Raw genomic sequence first — 22,182 nt, 5'->3', positions numbered from 1 at the left:
CTTCTTATCTCAGAGATTCGAAAAGATGTTAAGCGCTGAAGAAATGTACAAAGTTCAGTACTGCTGCAAAAGTTACATTTGCCGAAGAGGGCTATATTACAAGTGAGTTCAATAAATCTGGCAAATGCAGATCTACTAAGCAATGCAACTTGTCCAATAAATCTGTAATCAGATCATTACTGGTACAAAGGTGTATCTCCCAGAATACATTTACAGTGGCGGTTGGAAGCCAGCAGCATAAGCATATAGTTTCGACAAAGCGCATTGAGGCAAGCAAATATTTACCCATTTTTTCTGTCGATGTACAGAGCAATGCTTTTGCAGATACCCGATCGTCGCGATGCTTCGGTGCTGAAGATGAACAGCACAGATAACTCATGGATCCATCAGGTTTTCTCTTCCACGAAACTGAAATTAGTTTGGAGCCACTTCACATGGACCTCCAGCCCGGCGTCTCGGAGGCTCCTCAACACGGTCAGGTACAGCCTCCTGTCCAGTCGTGTGCCTTGCATATCCTTCAGAAGCTCGATGAGCTCGTTGAATCGGCTGCATTTAGAGAACACCCCTACCATGAGCCCAGCCAGGGCCGTGTCCACCTTTCCTCCTGTCTCCCTGAACTCCTGGTACAAATCCATGCACCGGTCCAGTTCTCCCGACCGGTTGAACGCGTTGATGATCGCGGTGTAGCTGATCCTGTCAGGCTGAATCTTGCGGCGCATCATCTCCTTCCAGATCTTCTCAGCCTGCCTCGAATTCCCGAGTCTTCCGTGCATGTCCAGGAGGGAGTTGTACACCCAGATATTAGGCTCGCACCCCTTCTTCTTCATCACAGCAAGCAGCCTCATCGCGTCCGACGCTCTACTGATCTTCCCATACATGGAGATCATGTTACCATATGCAACCACACACTTGTCAAAGCCTCGATCGATCATCTCCGAGAAGACCGATTCCGCCCTGTCGCTCCGCCCAAGCTGGCAGTAAACGTTGATGACTGATGCATAGGTGACCTGGCCAGGCTCACATCCTAAAGCAATCAGCTTGTCATAAGCTCTGATAGCCGGCTTGAGGCCTCTCCTCTTCACAAAGCCATTGACAATGGTTGATAGGATACAATCGGTGACCCTCAGACCAGTCTCCCTCATGTCCTTGGCAACTCCCATTGTCTTCTCCACTCTCCCGGCCTCAACATGCATGACGATCACCTTCAGGAACATGTCCGGATCCCCCAGCATCCCTTTCTTCCATGCTTCGTTGTACAGGTCTTCTGCTGCAGAAGATTCATGGGCATCTGCCAAAGATCTGATGGTCGAAGAGTAGATTGTGGCATTCGGCGCGATGCCGTCTGCTTCCATCTCTCGCAGGCATTTCAGCGCATCCGAGGCTCTACCTGCTCGTCCGAGTGCGTCGCAGACGATGGCGTATGTCTCGACACAGCTTTCAGAGGGGTACCATTTGTGGGACTTGTACTGCTTGAGCAGTGAAGCCACCATCTCCGGCTTGCCCAACGCCCCGCACGCCGCCATCACGGCGCGGTAGGCGTCGGCGTCGCGCGACAACCGAGCCGCCCTCATCCGCTCGTACACCAGCAGCGTGCTCCGGTACATGTGCAGCTTGTTGTACGCCTGCATCGCCGAGCTGAAGGCGACAGCGGCAGGTGCACCCCTCTTGCCTTCGAGGACCCCGAGCACCATGTCGGCGAGCCCGAACTTCCTCGCCTTGACGCAGCTCGCGACGAGCCGCGCGCACGTCCGCCGCTCCGGCATCACCCCATAGGCCCTGAAATCTTCAACCAGGAACTCCAGCGAGCTCCACTGCTTAGCCCTGAGCAGCTGCACGGTCAGGGCGTTCATCGTCTTCTTGTCCGGCAGGAACTCCGGCTGGTGCAGAGCCCTCCTGTAGCACTCGAAGGCGAGCTGCTCGGTCTGCCGGTCGCTGCAGAGGCCCCGGATGAACTTGTTGGATATGCCGAGCTTCGGAGCATCCGGAAGCGGGGACACCGGCACCGGCACCGGCGCCGGCGTCGAGGCAGACACAGCATGGAACTCATCGGGCAAATTCTTGGGCTCAAGAAGAGGGGAAGCACACGACCTGGAGCAGTGCAAGACGAACGACGCAAGCTGCCTCCTGATCGTCCAAAGCGAGGTCTGCGATGGTGTTCGTCTCGGTGGATGGAGAGGGGGGAGAGGAGGCCACTCCGAGTAGCATTTGGCCATCACTCTGGAAACTAGAGGTCGGGAGTGGAAGAACCTCTCTCGTTTAGGTTGAGAGCACCTTATCCTGCCATGGAGATTCCATTGGGTTGTTTTTCACCCGCGCCTTCTGGCGGTGATGTGTCCAGTTTGGACGGGTGAGATGCAGCCACACAGATAGGCAAAGAAATTCCGGGAGATCCCTGACGTGGAGGTATAGTTACCCTGCAAGTGAAAGAAGCTCAAATTTCGGGGGAATTGCGGTGAAATCGCTGACCAGTTCGGTTTCTGGAGGAGGGGTTTGGTCCACGTAGCTCAAGCCCAGCGGACAGCCACCAGTTAACTTGTGACGCCACAAATCAATCAGGGAAAAGATCTGAAATGCTTGGAGGCAAAATTGGACTGCGAGACAGCATGACAGCTACCAACAGTTTTGTCTTCAAATGAAACCATCACTAGGGGGAACAACACGGACTGCAGCAACTTCTTCCGAGAGCCACAAAGATTCTGGCAATGTTGTGGCCACCGAGTAACCAGAGAAATTGGAAACGTAATAATTTTCCTTACGTTCCTGGCCTGTCTTGACCAGGGCTCTATGATCACAACAAAGTTCATGCCAAATACCAATATCTCAATACTGAAATGCAGATAGAATCCAAGACGGAAAGGAATTTGCGAAGGCCAAGCTAAAAGAATAACTTTTTAGTGTCATTTTGAGGGTGGTGATGATCAGATGATGCAGCTACAGTTTCCACAAACAACTTACATAAACCATTATGCAAAAATAAGGCAGAAGAACAGAACACAAAAAGAGAACGAAAATTTGGTTGATACCTTCACTTGCCATTCACCAGGGTAGTGCTGGCGAGTCAAAAACAAAACGCCTCTACTTCTGTGGAGTAACATGTCGACGAAAACTGGCCACAGACCTGAATTGTGTAAGTTCTTTCTTAGCTTGGAGAAGTAGATAGATGGAAAGAAAAAAAAACTCGATACACTCACCTTTTCTTCTCACTAACATTGTTTCCTGGTCATCTGCATCTGACCAACAGAAGCCTACTGTGCGTTCCAGCCCTCTATATCTAAATAGATAAACTGGTTCATCTGATATCGATTTCCTTTGGCATATATGCCTTTTGAGATTTTGATAGACATCGTTGGTTTAATTCACATGGGACTTTACTCAAGAGCTACACACAACTTCTGTACCAACTCAGCACATAAAACTGCTATTAGATAAGTCGGTACCCAAAGAATACCCATAGCAGAAGTAATACAGTGACGGAAGAAAAGAAATGCTGCAATCATATTATTGCAGTGCCTTCATGCTTCAAAATTCAAATGCATTCCACAGAGTTCATATAAATGGCATCTGGCATTGCTTGCGACATCATGAGAGAAATGAGCACTATATCCAGCTTCTAACATATGCAGAATCAGTATATAGTTAAATCAAAAGATCAAAGCTATTGGTTCTTGTCAAATTGCCAATAATTATACAAGTACTAAATCATGTGTTAGTACTCAAGATTCCAGATACACTGCAACAAAAATGTATTCTTGCCATGAGAAAATGAAATTTAATTCGGTATATTACTGCCAACACAGATTCAGAACTTCACAACTGAGCTGGCCCTTCTATTTCAGTCTGTAATAGCAGTAAACAGTTCATGGCTGGCTCCCTGATAAATCCTAAACATTAGTAATAAAGGAAGAATTTACCGTGCCTTTCATGTTGCAACTTGCAAGCCGCAAACAATTCAGAAATGTATAGGATATGCAAAAGCAAACATCATATGCATATAAACAGTTTGTTGGTTATCTCAAGTCTAATAAACTATATGCATATCCCAACTTCCATACCCATAACCATTCAATCTTAGATACCTCTACAGTCACACAAGAGTGGCAATTCAGGATATGTGTTTGTCTCGGTGTTTTTATTGAAGACATAAAGATATATGTAGATTTGTCAAGTACTACCATACCTTATATTCATAGTACATTGCAATATAAATTTGTGGTCGAAGTTGCATTTGAGGGTGGTGTCAAAGTAAAATGTTTCTGCTCTACAAAATGGAAAGAGTGATTTCAAACACTTCAAACCAAAAGAAGGGGAACAACAAATAGTACTATATGATAGAAGTTTTTTCTCTTTGACGTTTGTATGACAGAAGTTTCAGCTACTCTGTGGGAAGTCTGTTTCTAACTGGAACTTTTTGCGGTACCGAACAAATCATAATACAACCAGTAAAGGTATCAATAGAAGAGGAAAAAAAACTGGAAGTAAACATCTTAACATCACCTTGTTGAGTGCACCGACAGAAAGTATGCATCCCAATATCCCGCTGCAAACAAATTATGCAGTATGCATCATAAGCCATCTTATATCAGTTGGAAAAGTATGCAATGCAGCCATCTTATATCAGTTGGAAAAATAAGCAACGCGGGTAGCCTAATATTAGCAATGAAATTATCCATGGTTTTCAATTTACTGAGCGTTCTCGTTTGCAAAACAGTAAATTGTCGTCGACAACATTGCTTCGAAAATAAACCAGCAACAAAATTTCGAACTACCACACCATACCTCAAATGCGTCGCGTTCATGTTTGCTCACCATACCTCACATGGCCAAGGTCATGAGCGGCGAACACCGCCCTCTGAATCAAAGCCCCACGAGAGGCCCCAGCAGTAGCCCTCGTGTAAGATACAAGCAGTAGCACATACGCATGTTAATCCGGATGCGGTAAGAGCGATAGGGGAATAGGGCAGCGGCGAGGAAGCAACGGGGGAGCGGCGCGCAGGAGCGGTGAGGTGGAGGGCGAGCATGGCCACCCAACGCAGCCGGGGGAGAAGGTAGGGTGGAGCGGCAAACTAGGGCGGGGAACTCGCCATCGACGGCGATCCCCCGGGTTGGCGACGGCGCGGCGGTGCCCTGTTCACGGGGGGGGCGACCAACTAGTTTGTTCCTTTGAGCTGGGCTGCGTCCGATGGGCTAAATTTCGGCCCACTAGGTTTTACTCAGGTCTAGAGGCTGTCCGTAGGTTGGGCTAAAGACTCGATTCGAGTAGACTTTGGGCTTTCAAACGGCTTTGGATTAAGGCCTGTCAATTCGAGTTGTTTCCGTGTTTGCACAACTTGAAGACGACTGGTCGTTGTTTTCCACTTTACAGTTTACACCAAGTCCGACGCGTCACCGCAACACAGCATGCTTGGAGAAACACAACCGAACGGCCGGCCGCCTCCTCGTCGTCGGCGCGCGAAACCACAGGATATCTCGTGCACCGTTCCGTATCCTAGGCAGGCAATCCGACGCCACCCACACGATGCGCGTCTGCGAGACGAGCCCGTATGCATTCAGATTTCTGCATGGGGAAACGATAGAGCCGAGACAGCAGCGAGCACCATTTACTGCAGCTCTATACCAAGTTCAGACTTCAGAACCTGCAAAATAAAAGGAAGAAGCGCCATCTCCCGCTAGCATCGCGAGCAGCCAAGCATCCAGCCGGCCGGTGTTTAGCCCGATCGTCCCCGGAGATGGTGAAGAAAGGTGGTAGAGCCAGGGAGGGGAACAAGAAACCGGACGACGACGATCTCGTCAACACCATCTTCTCCTGGACCCTGGAAGATGTCATGAACCAGAACCTCTTCGCCGACAAGGTTCCATCCATTTCGTTCGTCTTTTCAATTCGTTTGGTACGTACCTGATCTGAACATGCATGAGCAATGGCCATATGAACTCGCATACTTTTGCAGGTGAACGCCATACCTGACAGGTTCTCCGGTCTGAAGAGCTACCTGGATTCGTTCAGGGCCCCGTTGCTGGAAGAGATACGAGCGGAGATGAGCTCTAACCTGGAGACGTTGCCGAACAACAGCTCGTCGACCAAACACATACAATCCCTAGTTCGTATACCTACGGGCTTGCGACAATGCCCGCTGTATCGCGTCACCATTTCCGACCAACGTGGAGCTTGCGCTCCATGCATCGGTGACATCGTCGTGCTCACGGATACCGTGCCGCGACGGCCGTCCGACCTCGCGAGCAACGGCCGCTCCTGCTGCCTCGCACACGTCAAGGATGTCGTCAACAGACGTACCTTCCTTATCAGAGCGGCCAAGAAAATAGGAGATGCAGACTCGTATGCTTTCGCCGCTAGTTTGCTCGCCTTTATACCCTACGCCCGCATCTGGCGATGTCTTGACTACGATTACGCGCTCAAGATAAATCCTCCCCTTGTCATGGCCGTCGCCGGCGTCGCACTAGTAAGTGAACGTGTCAGTGTTCTGGTACATTTACTGCATCAGCTAGCTAGAATTTCTCACCTGAGTGATTGACCCTCTTGATCAGCAGACCACTTCGTTGGCGGGATCGTCGTCTTTTCACCGGGCGAATGGTGGCACCGACGAGATAACCAGTAGGCTGCCTGCGTTCGGGCTGAACGACTCGCAGGCCGGTGCGATACAGAGCTGCGTCTCGGCGGTGCAGGGCAACGGCGCGAGCACCACCAGCGGCCGGTTCAGCCTCATCTGGGGGCCTCCCGGCACGGGCAAAACCAAGACCATCAGCGTGCTGCTGCTGATGCTGATGACGACGGCGACGAGCCAGAGCAGATACCGTGTCCTGACGTGCGCGCCGACCAACACCGCGATCAGCCAGGTCGCGTCACGGCTCCTTGCTCTGAGCAAGCAGCATTCCGCCGCTGCCGCCGGCGGACTGTGCCACGGCGACCTTCTGCTGTTTGGCAACAAGGACAGGATTGGCATTGACGGTGATCTGAAGGAGGTCTTCCTGGACAATCGTGTTAAGATTCTCAAGAAGTGTTTCTCGCCGGAGTCGGGTTGGAGGCATGGCCTGAGTTCATTACAAGTTTTTCTGAGCTTTCCGTTAGCTCTCAGATGTCAGTACATCCAAGCCTGCATTGCATTAAAAGATGGGACAGCATTACCGGAGTCGTCATTTGTCAGGTCAAGGTTTCATGACATTTGCCAGAAGCTTAGCAGATGTTTTCAGACAATCTTGTCTCACGTCCCCAAGTCTGTGATTCTTGAGAAAAATTACAACAACATTATTTTGCTCACAACGATGCTGGAGAACTTCAGAAAGTTGCTTAGTAAGAATAGTGCAGCAGGGGATGAAGTGCTCGTTGGCATCTTTATGAAAGAAAAGAAGCCTGATGGTTCAGATGGTGGAGTGGTACATTCAGATTTGGTTCGAAATCTTCGGCAGAGCATGACACAAATTCTTGGCGTCATCAGTACTCTTCTGCGAGGGTTGCAGCTTCCTGCAACAACCTCTCCTTTCAAGATAAAGAAATTCTGCCTACGAAGCGCCTCTCTTATTTTCTGCACCGTATCGGGCTCTGCAAAGCTGTACGAGCAGAAAATGGATTTGCTTCTCATCGACGAGGCAGCACAGTTGAAGGAATGCGAATCCCTCATCCTGTTGCAAGTCTCTGGCTTGAAGCATGCTGTTCTTATTGGCGATGAGTGCCAACTGCCTGCTACTGTGAAAAGCAAGGTCCATTCAGTTCTCCTAAAATTTCTTTGCCCTTTTGTTCATGAACTGCTACTACTTTCTTGCGGGCTGCACATATGTTTGTACCATTGTACTCCTGTATGTAGGTTGCTTATATTCATCTTGAGTAATCTTATTTCTTGCAGGCTGCAGATGGTGCCTTACTGGGAAGGAGCCTGTTTGAAAGGTTAACTCTACTGGGACACCAGAAGCACCTTCTGAACATGCAGTACAGGATGCACCCTTCCATTAGCATCTTCCCAAACTTCAGTTTCTACGACAAGAAAATCCTGGATGGGCCGAATGTCACACACGTGAGGCACGAGCGTAGCTTCCTTCAAGGGGCCATGTTTGGGCCGTATTCCTTTATCAACATTGAGAATGGTAGAGAGGATCCTGGCCGCAGCAAGAGAAACATGGCAGAGGTGGCTGCCATCAAGAAAATACTGCATAATCTATGCAAAGGTAACTATCCCCTGTTACTACTCTTGATCCTTGTATCCCTGTATGTTGGTTAACTATTTCGGAATGCAAAGCCATTTCAGGACCGAAATTTCGAAAAATTTCAAACTATATTATAAAATCTGAACAATATTTAGCTACATTTGAGCAGAATTTGCTAGATAAAAAAATCGGATATAAGTACATCGTATCGTAACTCCATAAACCTTACACCGCATCTTGTATAGTGCATAGTATAGCTTGGTTTTCTTCTTTTCTTTAGCCCTAGGGGTTATATAAACCTTACATTCATGTGCTGCTTTCCCTTAAAAAAAAACCCTTGAATTTCAATATTCGGTTTTGATATTTCAATATTCAGTTTGATGCTAATTTTTCTCAGACTAGTATAGACTCTACCTTAAATTTAGTAGTGGTAACAAATATGGGTTGGGCAAGTTTTGTCTCCAATCCAAACTACTACTAGTAGCCTGTAAGTTTTGTTTCAAAATACTTTTTCCACCGTGCAGCTTGCGTCGGTACAGGGGAAGGGGTTAGCGTAGGCATCATATGCCCGTATGCCGCCCAGGTGGAGGCGATCCAGAGCGGGATAGATGCGAACGCTCTTCGCCCGCTAGACGTGCGCGTCAACTCCGTCGACGGTTTCCAAGGCAGCGAGGAGGACATCATCATCCTGTCCACCGTCAGGTCCAACAGTACAGGATCCATCGGTTTCCTCTCCAACCGTCGCCGCGCCAACGTCGCCCTGACAAGGGCAAGGTACGCAACGCACAGTCTGAATGTTTTCCGGATCAAAGTATGAACGCCAACGCGCCCTCTCATGAACTCGTCGTTGGCATCCGTCCATCCATGGCGGTGTCTCGTTTTGCGCGCCTCTGGTTTTCTTTGCAGGCATTGCCTCTGGATCCTGGGCGACGCGGCGACGTTGCTCGGCAGCGGCTCCGTCTGGGGGGAGCTAGTCCGGGACGCCGTGGATCGCCGGTGCTTCTACGACTGGGACGACGGCGGCGCTGGTTTGCTCGGCGTTGCTCGGCGCGGACACGAGGACGAACCGGACGATGCGGTCGAGTTCGCTACGGCGTTTGACACGTTCGCAGACGAAGCGGGGTGCAGGGTCGGAGACGATATCTGCGACGCGCTAGGCTCCCTGAAACTAGCTTAGATTGTGTGGATTTTGGGGGATCTTTTGGTCGGAATTGAAGCGTAGAATTGAGAGTTGAGACCACATTTACGCTTAACGGCAGCTTGAAAACTTGTTACTATTACATGCTGTATATTCAAATTCATCTGCCTTATTCCCTTCCAAAAAAAAAAAAATCATCTGCCTTGAGGGCAAAAAAACGTGATGTCTACATGTGCTTTGCTGCTGATTCGGTTTCTCTTCACAAGATTATGATCATCTTTTGTCGAAAACACTAAACGGAAGAAAAGGAGAAGATTCCAGTTGGGATCCACTTGCCAACTTTTGTTGATACTTTTGTGAACTTAGTACCATCATTTTCTTGTACAATCGTACTAAAATAAATTTTCAGCATGGTGCTTTTGGGTTCGGAGATTATGATGCTAACTTAACAACTAAGGCATATCAGATTTTTTTTTATTACGATGACCTTGACCCGGAGACTTTAATCATCCGGAAACTTGGAAGTCCATATCCATATGCAGTATGTTTGTCCCTTTCTTTGGATGCAAGTCGATTTGCCCTACTAAAATGGGAAGTGAAAAATAACATAAAACCTAGACAACGGTATCCGTTGGAACAGGATACCCTTGTATGAGATAGTTAGTTAATATGCCTTGTTGTGACGCCCCACACTCTCTGAGGCCGGGCACCCTTGTATGAGATAGTACCTGATACCTGTTGTGGTACCAGCTGCATGGTACCCGATACCTGTGATACCTTGTTGTGACGCCCCACACTCTCCGAGACCGGGCCCTCTCTCTCTACATCTGGCAGCTATCATAGGATATAGACTACCCTCACCCGATACCTGTGATACCTTGTTGTGACGCCCCACACTCTCCGAGGCCGGGCACCCTTGTATGAGATAGTACCTGATACCTGTTGTGGTACCAGCTGCATGGTACCCGATACCTGTGATACTTTGTTGTGACGCCCTACACTCTCCGAGGCCGGGCCCTCTCTACATCTGGCAGCTATCCTAGGATATAGACTACCCTCACGACTACCCTCACAGACCAACACTAGTTTTTTCTGCACACTTTGTTCTTACTCGTGCACACCCGGGAAAAATTTACTGGTCGGTCACCTTGTCCTTACTCGTGCACACTTGGGAAAATTTCCCGGTCGGTCACCTTGTCCTTACTTGTGCACACTTGGGAAAAATTTTTCGGTCGGTCACCCATCCCGAAATTGCTCCAAGGCAAGCACGCTTAACCTTAGATTTTTTTTGAGATCGGCTTCCGGAAAAAAAGTTGCAACTTGTTGATATGAGTATTCTATTAATCCTATTAAACTCTGGGTCGGGATGTCACATTCTCACCCTCTTAAGATACCGACGTCCTCGTCGGTCAACCGATCAACCCAGGCCAGGAACGTCCCCTATTAGCACCACGTGGTCGGTCACCTTGTCCTTACTTGTGCACACCCGGGAAAAATTTCCCGGTCGGTCACCTTGTCCTTACTCGTGCACACCTGGGAAAAATTTCCCGGTCGGTCACCCATCCCGAAATTGCTCCAAGGCAAGGAACGTCCCCTATTAGCACCACGTGGTCGGTCACCTTGTCCTTACTCGTGCACACCCGGAAAAAATTTCCCGGTCGGTCACCTTGTCCTTACTCATGCACACCTGGGAAAATTTTCACGGTCGGTCACCCATCCCGAAATTGCTTCAAGGCAAGCACGCTTAACCTTAGATTTTTATTTGAGATCGGCTTCCGGAAAAGAAGTTGCAACTTGTTGATATGAGTATTCTATTAATCCTATTAAGCCCTGGGCCGGGATGTCACATTCTCACCCTCTTAAGATACCGACGTCCTCGTCGGTCAACCGGTCAACCCAGGCCAGGAACGTCCCCTATTAGCACCACGTATATACAGACAATTTTCGGCGCACATCGTGTATCATCCCGTATGCACCGTATGCCTGCGTACATATTCATATATACGTATAGCTGCAAGGGTCGGCTCTGATACCATCTGTGATGCCTAGTCTTTTCATTTTCGGCGCACATCGTGGATCATCCCGTATGCACCGTATGCCTGCATACATATTTATATATACGTATAGTTGCAAGGGTCGGCTCTGATACCATTTGTGATGCCTAGTCAACGTATAGCTGCAAGGGTCGGCTCTGATACCATCTGTGATGCCTAGTCTTTTCTGCACACTTTGTCCTCACTCGTGCACACCCGGGAAGAATCATTCTCACCCTTTTAAGATACCGACGTTCTCGTCGGTCAACCCAGGCCAGGAATGTCCCCTATTAGCACCACGTATATACAGATAATTTTCTACGCACATACGTCATGCCATACGACCACATCGTGGATCATCCCGTATGCACCGTATGCCCGCGTACATATTCATATATACGTATGGGCAAGCACGCTTAACCTTAGAGTTTTTTCGAGATCGGCTTCCAGAAAAGAAGTTGCAACTTGTTGATATGAGTATTCTATTAATTCTATTAAGCCCTGGGCCGGGATGTCACACTTGTCCCGTTGCAACGGGATCCCGTTTTGTAGCAGCGCTCGAAAAAAATTGGAGTATTTGGTGTAGTCGATTGCTTAAGTTTAGCGTTTTCATACGACACAAACGTTAGTACTCCGTTCGGTTTTATAATACTTATCGTTTTGGACAAGGGCACGGTCTTAAAAAAAACAAATTTGACCATTATTTTTTATTATAATGTATATATAAGTGTTAACAAATATATGATTTTATTAAAGTACTTTTTAAGACTATTCTTCTAGTAACCATGTTTGAAAGACAAATATTTTAAAAATAATTCATAATCAACGATTTTAAAATTTGACATCATCCTTGTCTAAAACGACAAGTATTATCAGCCCGGAGGGAGTATTAGAATGTATGTAATGAGGGTAACCACGTAAGTATTTTTTTCGGAGGAGCCTAGGCGTCGGACGCCCGATGGAGGAGTGGAAAAATCGGGCGCTGACGTCAGCATGACGCATGCGTGCAAAACTACTTTAAACTATTTTTTTCTCTTAAATTATTTATTCAAATCATGATCCGATTACACCATTAAATTCATTGCAATTAAATCTTTTAAACAAGACCACACATGTATATATTCCGACGAAAAAACATTTTAGCTTATTATTGAAATACTTTTAAATGTTGCACGCTGTTCCACCAAGTATATCGAAATTATTCAGTAAGTAGATTGAAAATGTTTCAATCGTTTAAATCGGGCGTTGTTTCACCTTATATAAAAATAATGTTTCAGCAAATAGTGAAAGAATGTTTCAGTTCACTGTAACATTAGATCTATACATAGTGAAACATTATGAGTACACTAGGTGAAACATTTTTTGTGGAACAAAAAATAAAACGAATTCCTTTAATAAAGGGTTTCTAAAATATGTAGGTAATTTGTTGCAATGGAGCATGTGGTGGAGACACGCGGCATGTGGCCGTGACACGAGGTGGGGCCCCAAGGGAGCACGTGCGTGGAGTGGGGGGAGCACCTGATTTTTTCCTCCTCCCCCGCGCGACCAAGCGCTAGGATATTCGATTTTTTTTCTGTCTATTTATGTGAGATTTGTTACAACGAATAGGTAATTTAAAATGGATTGAGTAAAGTTCTGAAAATTTGACAAAAAAAAGTCCTTTTAGAAAACTTATTTTAAAATTGAACCGTGGCAAAAACTAATTGCAGAAATAAGCCTTTTACTCAGTGCCATCGTGCATGGCGCTGAGCTATAACATCTCAGCGCCACTAATATTGGTGCTAAGATTCCATTCGACGTGGCAAAGATTTGCCAATTAGTGGCAATCAGTGAACGTGCATTTCTAGGTAAAATTGTGAATATGCATTTCTAGGTACAAATGTTTGCTTGGTTCAGTGGTGGATATGTTATAGGGGTGAGGCAAAAGAGGTGCTGGGTTGTTGGGGGGGGGGGGGGGGGGGGTAATCGGCGATCGATCGCCAGGGCGATCGGATCTAGCCCCCCCCTCCGCTCCTATAGGTACTCCTCCCACTTCTTCCCCTTCTTTTCTTCCTATTACAGTATACCACAAAAAAATTTTAAAAAAACAAAAAGTTAGAAAAATTTATGTATAAAAAAATTGAATTTAAATTAAATTTGAATCGGGTATGTAAACTTTTGACTTATAAACTTTAGATGTATAGAAATACTATATATAGAAAATATTTGAATTCAAATTCAAATTTGAATAGGATATAATTCAAAATTCAAATTTGAATCGGGTATATAAACTTTAGGTCTAAAAACTTTAGATGTATAGAAATTCTATATATGAAAAATATTTGAATTCAAATTGAAATTTGAATCAGATATAATTCAAATTCAGCTTAAGTCTATAAAATTTAGGTGTATAAACTTTAGATGTATAGAAATACTATATATAAAAAATATTTGAATTTAAATTTAAATTTGAATCGGATATATAAACTTTTGACTTATAAACTTTAAATATGTAAACTTGAGGTGTATAAACTTTATGTGCATAAATTTAAAAAAATAAGAAAGTAATACGGTGCCAAAAAAAACCAAGTGGAGAGAGAGAGGGGGGGGGGGGGGGGGGAGGGAGGGGGGAATCGATCGCCCTGGGCGAGCAAGGCGCCCAGTAGCATTTCCGGCTGGGTTGGAGCTCCAGTTTGTCCTCTTTTCGATTTCTCTGTATAGCTTCCTCTTTTTGTTTTTCGTTTTCTCTGTATCCCCTATTCTTTTCTCTGTTTTATTTTTCTTCTCCTATCTAGCTTACGTTTTCTCTCCTTATCCTCTGTTTATTTTTTTCTTTCGTTTTCTCTGTATCCCCTATTCTTTTCTCTCTTTTTTCCTTCTCGTATCTAGCTTATTTTTCGTTTTCTTTCTTTATCTGTAAAGATAAAATATATAAAACGAATTAAGAGTGGTTTTTCTCTGTTTTGTTCTTCTCCTGTTTAGCTTATTTTTCATGTTCTCTCCTTATCCTCTATTTCTTTTCTTTTTTCTTTCGTTTTCTCTGTATCCCCTGCTCTTTTCTCTCTTTTTTTTCCTTCTCCTATCTAGCTTATTTTTGGTTTTCTTTCTTTATCTATAAAGATAAAATATAAAAAAGAATTAAGAGTGGGCGGTAACTGGGAATCGAACCCAGCACCTATATAAACATAAAGATAACATATATAGAAAGAATTAAGAGTGGGCGGTAACTGGAAATCGAACCCAGCACCTATATAAAAAAATTCCTTCTCCCATCTAGTTTTTTTTTTCGATTTTCTTTCCTTATCTATAAAAAAAGATAAAATATATAAAAAGAAATTAAGAGTGGGCGGTAACTGGGAATCGAACCCTGCCACGCTGAAGTCACACACCACCGAGCTACGATGACTTTTCTAAACACACGTGCATGTTTACACTTTCCGATTTAAGACCTCAGCGCTAATATTAGTGGCGTTGATATGTTATAACTCGGCGTCATCGGGATTGACGCTTTAAACGGCTCGTTTCTGCAATTAGTTTTTGGGACGGTTCAATCTTTAAATAAGTTTTTTAAAAGAGTCATTTTGTCAAATTTTTGGGAGTTTTTAGGATGTCATTATTCCTTTCCAATTTATTCTCCATTGGCTCCTTAGTTTGAGCAATAGCATAACCAATATTTACATTGGAACTTACAGCCGCTATTCTTAATCTGCACAATGCAAACACTTGCGAAAATTACCCACCGCACCGTTCCCTTGACCCCTTCTCTCTCAATCACAATAGTTTCAAATTTAGGGTACATCTAATTTTTTTTCACTTTTGACCCTGCAAAAAATTTAAATAATCTAAATTTTAATAAGGTAAAAACATAACGTAATATAGCCAATGATGATACTATAAGTAAACTTTGGTAAATTTGGAAGCATCTTCTCTTAAGACCCGTTGAGTTAGCAAAAGACGAAGACCAATTACATAGTGTAAAACAAAAAAGAAACCATTTAGGTATGCTTGAGTTTTAATTATTATATATAAACTAAAAAATGATTTATCTGATATTCTAAAGCAACTTCTATATAAAATGTTTTCACACAAAATACAATGTTAAACGGAGTAAAATCCACATTTTAATCTTGTAAATAACTAGTGGTTACAAGAGCCTCAGTAGCACTATAGGTCCTGGGTTCGACTCCTTATGGGAGCGATTTTTCATGATTTAACGGCTTTGTGCTTTTAGTGGTAGACGACGTAACCGTCGACAGCAAGGCGCCTGTGGTGACTTCGTCAACCTCCAGGATAGATTTGCTGGCCCAGTCTTCAAATATGCTCATAAGGGTAGGGTTTGCGTGCGTGCTTTCATAGGGGTGAGTGTGCGTGCATTATGAAGAAAACTTCCAACTAATTTATGTGTTTTAATGTGATGGAAAAATTAAAAGTTTGAACAAAAAATTTAAAACTAAACCAGGCCTAAACCGAATCCAAATCAAACATACCCCAGTATACCACAAATACCGTCGAATTTTAGTAGAGTTGAAAAAAGTAGCAGTAAACAGCCCTTAACTCTCGACAAGACGCCACGACGACCACTGGTCAATTTGGTTATTGCGATTTGCGAAGGCAGGTACCCGGCGAACACTCCGAAGGCGGCCTCCACGCCTTTGCCCTCGCTTTCCCTCGCAATTTTCTCCTCTTTTTTCGGCTGCCTCCCTGCATAAGCGATTCTCTGCTCCGCCGCCGCCGCCGCCGCGCAAGCTAGATTAGATTCGCGGCCGATCGCTCGTCGTCAGAGATGATCAGGCGGCGCGGCGCGGCGCGGGGGAAGGTCGCGGAGGAGGAATGGCCGAGCCTGGTGGATCTGGTGCTTGGCTGGAAACTCGAGGACGTCATGAACGAGAACCTCTTCAAGGACAAGGTTGGTGCCACTGCTCCCTCCGTTGGTGTGCTTGATCGGTTTTGTGCGTTCTACGATCGTGATGCGCATGCCTTGCTCAGCACTTGCTTCCAGTTTCCAAATGTTAATCATGGAATACTAAGTTCTTAAAGAGATCGTGGCGTAGTAGTTTCTTTAAGAAGAGCAATCTACAAACACTTCACCAATTTCAAGTTGTTTTGTTGTTTTGGACTTATGCTTTCTAATCTGACGGGATAACACTTAGCCCCACTTAAATTTAGATTCAAGGTGGAAGACTAGAAGTGGGACTTCAACTTGGGTTGGTGGATTCACGAGCCAGTCTACCAAGAAAATTAACCAAATATTTCATATTTAAATGTAAATGCATTTTGGTGTATTTTATTTTTTTATGCTTTAAAAATGTGTTTTTGACGATGCAAGTAAAACTATCCAGCTATCTACTATGCGCTGACGGATGGCAAAACCATTTTTTCCTCGGAAGCATTTCATTGAACATATTAAGCTACGGTAAGGTGTAACACTACCTTAACGTGCTGTATCAGTCTCATCCATGCCTTCTGAAATACTATGAGTGGAGAAGCTCCAAATAAAAGGTTCATATGAATAGCTACTCCTGTTAGAAAAAAAGAGAGGAGGCGTTGATAGGACAAGCAATCCACTATGGGGATAAAGCAAATTACAAATGCCGGGGGGAGCCAACAAGTAAAGGAGAGGGTTCTCTTAAGCAAAGATCCTCTTAGATGCAGATTCGCTTGGCTTTCGGCTATAAACATTCATGTTTTAAAGACCTCCTAAGCTTTCTAAATATTTAAAAGTACTCCAATTTCAGCCAGTAATACATGTGAGCAACGTTCTACAACCTATAATAGTAATCAGATTGTTGAGATAGGTGCTGAAGCCTGCAGGTCATGTGTTTTTACCTAGTACTCCCTCCGTCCCGTTTTAAACGCAGTCATCAGTTTTCATGTCTAACTTTGGTCGTCATTCTTATTCGAAAAACTTTTGAAAAATTTAAAAAACATAAGTCACACATAAAGTACTATTTATGTTTTATCACCTAATAACAATAAAAATACTAATCATAAAAAAAATAAGACGGACAATCAAAGTTGGACACGGAAACTTATGGCTACGCTTAAAATGGGATGGAGGGAGTAGAATTTAGTGATTTCAAATTATCTTGTTTCTCTTAAAGCATGGTTCTTCATTGTATTTTAGCATGCATTGGATTCTGTTTCAAACAATTATAGCTTAACCAAGAATGGTTGGTTTATCACTTTATCTAGCCTGGTTGCTTATCAATATGAGGTGTGAAAAATGCAGATGAAAAGGATACCGTCCACGTTCAGTGATCTCAAGAGCTACTTAGAGTCCTACACCTCTCCATTGCTGGAGGAGATGCGGATGGAGATGTCTTCTAGCTTGGAAGCCATATCCACCTTGCCTTCTACCAAAATTTCGTGGATCGAGCAAAAGAACAACAACACAGTTTACGACATTGTTTTCGATGCTGATTCTCAGAATTCTAAGGCATGTAACCAACCTGAAAGTTATGTTCCAAGTGTTGGTGATATTATTATCCTGTCTGATGTGAAGCCGGAGCATATTTCTGACATAACTCGCAATGGGAGGCCATATATTATTGCCTTTGTCACAGAAGGAGGGGATGAAGATGACGACTCACCTCCAGCTAAGTATGTGATCATATCATCAGGAAAAATTGATTCTGAAGATGGCAAGTGTCAAGATAGGAAAAAGATCAAACTTTTTGCTGCCTATTTGCTCAATATTGTAACATACATCCGTATATGGCGCTGCCTTGACTACAACACTGCAGTCAGAAGAAATCAAAGCCTCATACAGGAGATGGCACATTATCCACTGGTACGTACACACTGAATGGTACTGATCTGAAGACATTATTATGATTGATATTTTGTCCAATAATAAACATGAAAGGACAGTGATCAAAGAAGGGAGACTATTTTGAAATTACTATCTACAATTTTCCTTTTTCTTCAAGAATATTTCATTGCAAAAGAAAAGCTCCAGGTTATTGCAAAAGAAACGATTCTGAGTATATTCACTTCAAAACCAAACTGATTATTGAAAGGTTTTGGGTGGTTGTACAGAAGTAGGTAGTTTGATTAGTTCCATTTTCTGATTTTCCCAGGTTGCAGACATTGTTCAGAAACAGAAAAAGGATCATTCTATCGACAGTATGGAGATATGGAGTAAACTGTCTACGATGGATCTTAACAATTCTCAGAATGATGCGATCTTGAATTGTATCTCATCAATGCATAGCAACAACAGCAGTAGCAGTTTTAGCCTTATCTGGGGACCTCCTGGCACTGGAAAGACAAAAACAATCAGTGTTCTGTTGTGGTTGATGAGAGAAATAGACCATGGTACTCTAACATGTGCACCCACAAACCTTGCTGTTAAACAAGTTGCTTCGCGTTTCTTGAAGGTGATCAAAGAGTCTTCGGATAGAGCCTGCTTAGGAGATGTTCTACTCTGTGGCAATAAACAACGCATGTGTGTTGACGGTAATCTCAAAGAGATCTATTTACATGATCGTGTAAGGACGCTGCTTGGATGCTTTGTGCCAATGACTGGATGGAGACATCGCCTATCTTCCCTATCTGATCTTTTTGAGAATGGTTACTCCCAGTATCAGAAATATCTGGAAGACCAAAAGGAAGGTGATAGCCTTACCTTTTATTCTTACACTAGAAAAAGATTTAATGCTACTTATCCAGAGCTCCGAAGATGTTTCAAAGAAGTACTATTCCATGTTCCAAAATCCATTATCTTGGAAGTGAATTACAACAATATCATTTCACTTCTAGAGCTGCTTGAAGATTTTAACAAGAAATTCCTGCACAAAAATATTGAGGACGAAGTAAAGGGAATTTTCCTGTATAATGATGATCAATCTGATTCCAGTGTATCCAGTCTGACAAAATTTTCTAAAACAGCAATCAGCCTCGGGAAAATCAGAATTAGATGTCTCGAGCTACTGAATATGTTATTAAGTAGCTTGAAACTTCCTATAACTTCCTCCAAACGTACCATTCGGGAGTTCTGTATGGAAAGCGCCTCCATAGTTTTCTGCACTGTATCTAGCTCTTCCAAAATAAGTAATAAAAAACTACAGTTGCTTGTTGTTGATGAGGCTGCTCAGTTAAAAGAATGTGAAGGATTGATCCCGTTGCGTTTGCCTACTTTAAATCATGCTATTCTTATTGGTGACGAGTGCCAATTGCCAGCAACTGTCAAAAGCAAGGTTGATTCTTGACCTATGTTATTAGTGCATTGAATCTTTTAATCCAGTGAACATCATATTCCCCATTCGTTTCGTCAGTTTTTTATACTGTACTCGTATTTCATTTCTGTCTGTTTTGCAGGTTTGTGAGGATGCGTCATTCGGGAGAAGCCTCTTCGAGAGGTTGAGTTCACTGGGACATGAAAAACATCTCCTTAATATGCAATACAGAATGCACCCATCCATTAGTATCTTTCCAAACATCAGCTTCTATGATAGGAAACTCTTAGATGCTCCTAATGTCAACCAGAAAGAACACCGAAAGAAGTACCTTCCAGGTCTTATGTTTGGTCCTTACTCTTTCTTCAATATTGAAGATGGTAAGGAGGATCTTGATGAACTTGGCCGCAGCAGAAAGAACGTGGTTGAGGTTTCTGTCATACAGGAAATATTGCGAAATCTCCAAAGAGGCATGCGCTCTATAGTCATTTAATTTATCACCAAAACATGTAGCATTTTATTTTGTTATTTCTTATCTAGCTTATTGTGGCAAAATAATATTTATCTAGCTTATTTAACAATCTTATGATTTGTCATAAATCTAAGTATTTTTCATCCTCTGCAGCCCATTCTAAAACCAAAAATAAGGTTACAGTTGGTGTCATATGTCCATATACTGCTCAAGTCCTAGCAATTCAACAAAAACTCGGGAAAATGAAGTTTGACCCGGTCATAGTAAAAATTAATTCTGTTGATGGTTTTCAAGGTGGTGAGGAAGACATAATCATTTTATCAACTGTGAGGTCCAACTCAGATGGGGCTGTAGGTTTTCTTTCAAACCGGCAGCGCACAAATGTGTCACTTACACGAGCAAGGTATCTTCTATAACTTATTTAAGGTTAAATTCCTTTTTTGACCCATGTTTTCTCCTTTATTTTTATCCCCATTATCACCTTATTTAATCACAGGTATTGCCTTTGGATTTTGGGAAATGCAACAACCTTATCTAGGTCTGGCTCTATCTGGGCAGATCTAGTTCGTGACGCGAAGGATCGACAGTGTTTCTTCAACGCAAACAGTGATAAGGATATATCCCGTGTGCTTGCTAAGCACAAAATTGAGACCAATAAAGTTAAAGATAGAAAGAGTACACCATTCAAAGTCAGAAATAGTGGGGTTTGGGTATTGACTCACATTACACTTTTATATATCTCCTCTGAGTTGTGGAATTAAATTTTATCATTTATCTCATGTTCATTTTCCTGATTGATGCATCATTATCGTGTGCTACGTATTTCTTGAAATATGATACCATGATTCTACTAGTTGCCTAGTTGACAGGAACACTTTGCAGCATTTTTTTTGTGTGACATGCCCCAAAGGGGATGGATATACAGCTTAACTGTTTGTTATCTGCACCAAACTTGTTTTTTTCCCTTTCAATCTATCTATTGTCTTATAGGATCATGAAGATCCATTGTTCAAATACTATTTCACTGGTTGGACATCCAATTCTCAGGCAGCCCACCTGAACAAACTGCAACAACACAAGTTGTGCTGAACTATTATTAGTGCATCCAAGTATCCAGCTATCCAACTCTTATGTATATGTACGAGTAATTAGTGTTTTGCATACAGTAGTTATTATCTGTTTGTCTAGACAGATCATTCCTGCAGAATTTTAAAGTGTCTCAACTAATAATAAATAAATATTTATGTACCAGATAAATAAATCAGATAATTATTCTTAAACTTATAATTCTGGTGTTTGTTCAGGTTCAAGTGCCATCCCGAAGTGGGATGAACGATGAAAGCCCTTCAACTTCAACTGGCATTGGTGGTTTCCCCGGGGATACAGAAGAAAATGTAGAGGATATCACCGTATGCTTAAGTAATCTTAAAATTCGTTGAGGATTCTACACTATTTCTGAAACCCTATACTTGAGTTGGCACCAGGGCGTCAGAGTGTATATAAGCAGTATTGTTGATCAGGTGCCCAAATCCCAAACAATGCAGTATTGTAGCTCGCCCGATCCTTATAAATTTTGCTTAGTCAGATTTATGATGTTCTTCAGTTTTAGTTACTCAAACTCAAAACTGAATGTTCTTGGAAGAGTGATTGCATAACTCAAAACTGCGATGAAAAAAAAAACAAAATCAACTTCAAAATTGAGTTTTACGTGATTTCTGTGTGAAGCAAAATTTTGCTTACAAGTATAAGCTAAACAGCGAGGCTGTTATAATTCAAATTTACGTGCCTTCCGAGGGCTTATTCGGCTTATGGAATTTAACCTGTAGGAATAGAAAATATGGAAGAATAGAAACGCATGTAGTACACCTCAATCTGTAGGAATTTTTTTTAAGAGGTTTGAGTGAATAGAAAATTCTACAGCTTATAGAAAAACAAAATTTAGTTAAAATTTACACTCATAGGAATTAATTGTTATTAGTCCAAATTTTTTTCTTCAAATTGCATTTAAAGTGTTAGCAAAGAGAATGCCCTGGTGAGTAAAAATTCTCCCTGCTGAAATAGTCTGCGTCTTTGCGACAACCAGTTGTATCACTGGGCACACGCTGTACACGTGTGCATCACCGGGCGGGGTGTATGCACCGATGCGTCATGGACAATAACCAAAGAGCCTACTCGAGCCACACGATTCCAGCCGTTCCAGCGTCTGCTACCGAGCCGACTTTTACACTACCA

The 22,182-nt window shown here is 43.4% G+C and overlaps 2 protein-coding genes and 1 pseudogene across 3 annotated transcripts; 2 read left to right on the top strand and 1 right to left on the bottom strand.

Annotated features, from left to right (window-relative positions):
• Nucleotides 1-36: 36 nt before the first annotated feature.
• Nucleotides 37-5,115, bottom strand: LOC127771032 (pentatricopeptide repeat-containing protein At5g13770, chloroplastic). Of its 2 annotated transcripts, XM_052296835.1 has the most exons (4): nucleotides 4,777-5,115; nucleotides 3,192-4,537; nucleotides 3,024-3,118; nucleotides 37-2,931 (listed from the first exon to the last, which is right to left on the bottom strand). In XM_052296835.1, exon 4 carries the CDS (start codon nucleotides 2,211-2,213, stop codon nucleotides 387-389), a length of 1,827 nt encoding a protein of 608 aa, XP_052152795.1. In that variant the 5' UTR covers nucleotides 2,214-2,931; nucleotides 3,024-3,118; nucleotides 3,192-4,537; nucleotides 4,777-5,115; the 3' UTR covers nucleotides 37-386. The 2 variants fall into 2 exon arrangements, with proteins under 2 accessions (XP_052152795.1, XP_052152794.1); XM_052296834.1 differs by having other exon boundaries at nucleotides 37-3,118.
• Nucleotides 5,116-5,726: 611 nt separating this feature from the next.
• On the top strand, nucleotides 5,727-9,539 carry LOC127770919 (uncharacterized ATP-dependent helicase C29A10.10c-like). The gene is made up of 6 exons (XM_052296690.1): nucleotides 5,727-5,849; nucleotides 5,946-6,455; nucleotides 6,544-7,710; nucleotides 7,854-8,172; nucleotides 8,676-8,853; nucleotides 9,058-9,539. The coding sequence occupies exons 1-6, from the start codon at nucleotides 5,727-5,729 to the stop codon at nucleotides 9,326-9,328; spliced, it is 2,568 nt and encodes an 855-aa protein (XP_052152650.1). The 3' UTR covers nucleotides 9,329-9,539.
• Nucleotides 9,540-15,917: 6,378 nt separating this feature from the next.
• Nucleotides 15,918-20,617, top strand: LOC127769936 (uncharacterized; annotated as a pseudogene).
• The last annotated feature ends 1,565 nt before the right edge of the window (nucleotides 20,618-22,182 follow it).

This window comes from Oryza glaberrima, chromosome 4, assembly GCF_000147395.1.
Source record: "Oryza glaberrima chromosome 4, OglaRS2, whole genome shotgun sequence".
Classification (NCBI taxonomy): domain Eukaryota; kingdom Viridiplantae; phylum Streptophyta; class Magnoliopsida; order Poales; family Poaceae; genus Oryza; species Oryza glaberrima.
The sequence above is the reverse complement of the archived record's forward strand: the minus strand, read 5'-3'. Positions and strand labels throughout refer to the sequence as shown.

What these genes read in the sequence shown, in the direction of transcription:
- LOC127771032 (XM_052296834.1), bottom strand. Translation starts at nt 2,213, where the DNA reads ATGGCCAAATGCTACTCGGAGTGGCCTCCTCTCCCCCCTCTCCATCCA.
- LOC127770919 (XM_052296690.1), top strand. Translation starts at nt 5,727, where the DNA reads ATGGTGAAGAAAGGTGGTAGAGCCAGGGAGGGGAACAAGAAACCGGAC. An exon ending in AGAACCTCTTCGCCGACAAG is followed by an intron (nt 5,850 to 5,945) that starts GTTCCATCCATT and finishes ATACTTTTGCAG; the next exon opens with GTGAACGCCATACCTGACAG. An exon ending in ACTGCATAATCTATGCAAAG is followed by an intron (nt 8,173 to 8,675) that starts GTAACTATCCCC and finishes TCCACCGTGCAG; the next exon opens with CTTGCGTCGGTACAGGGGAA.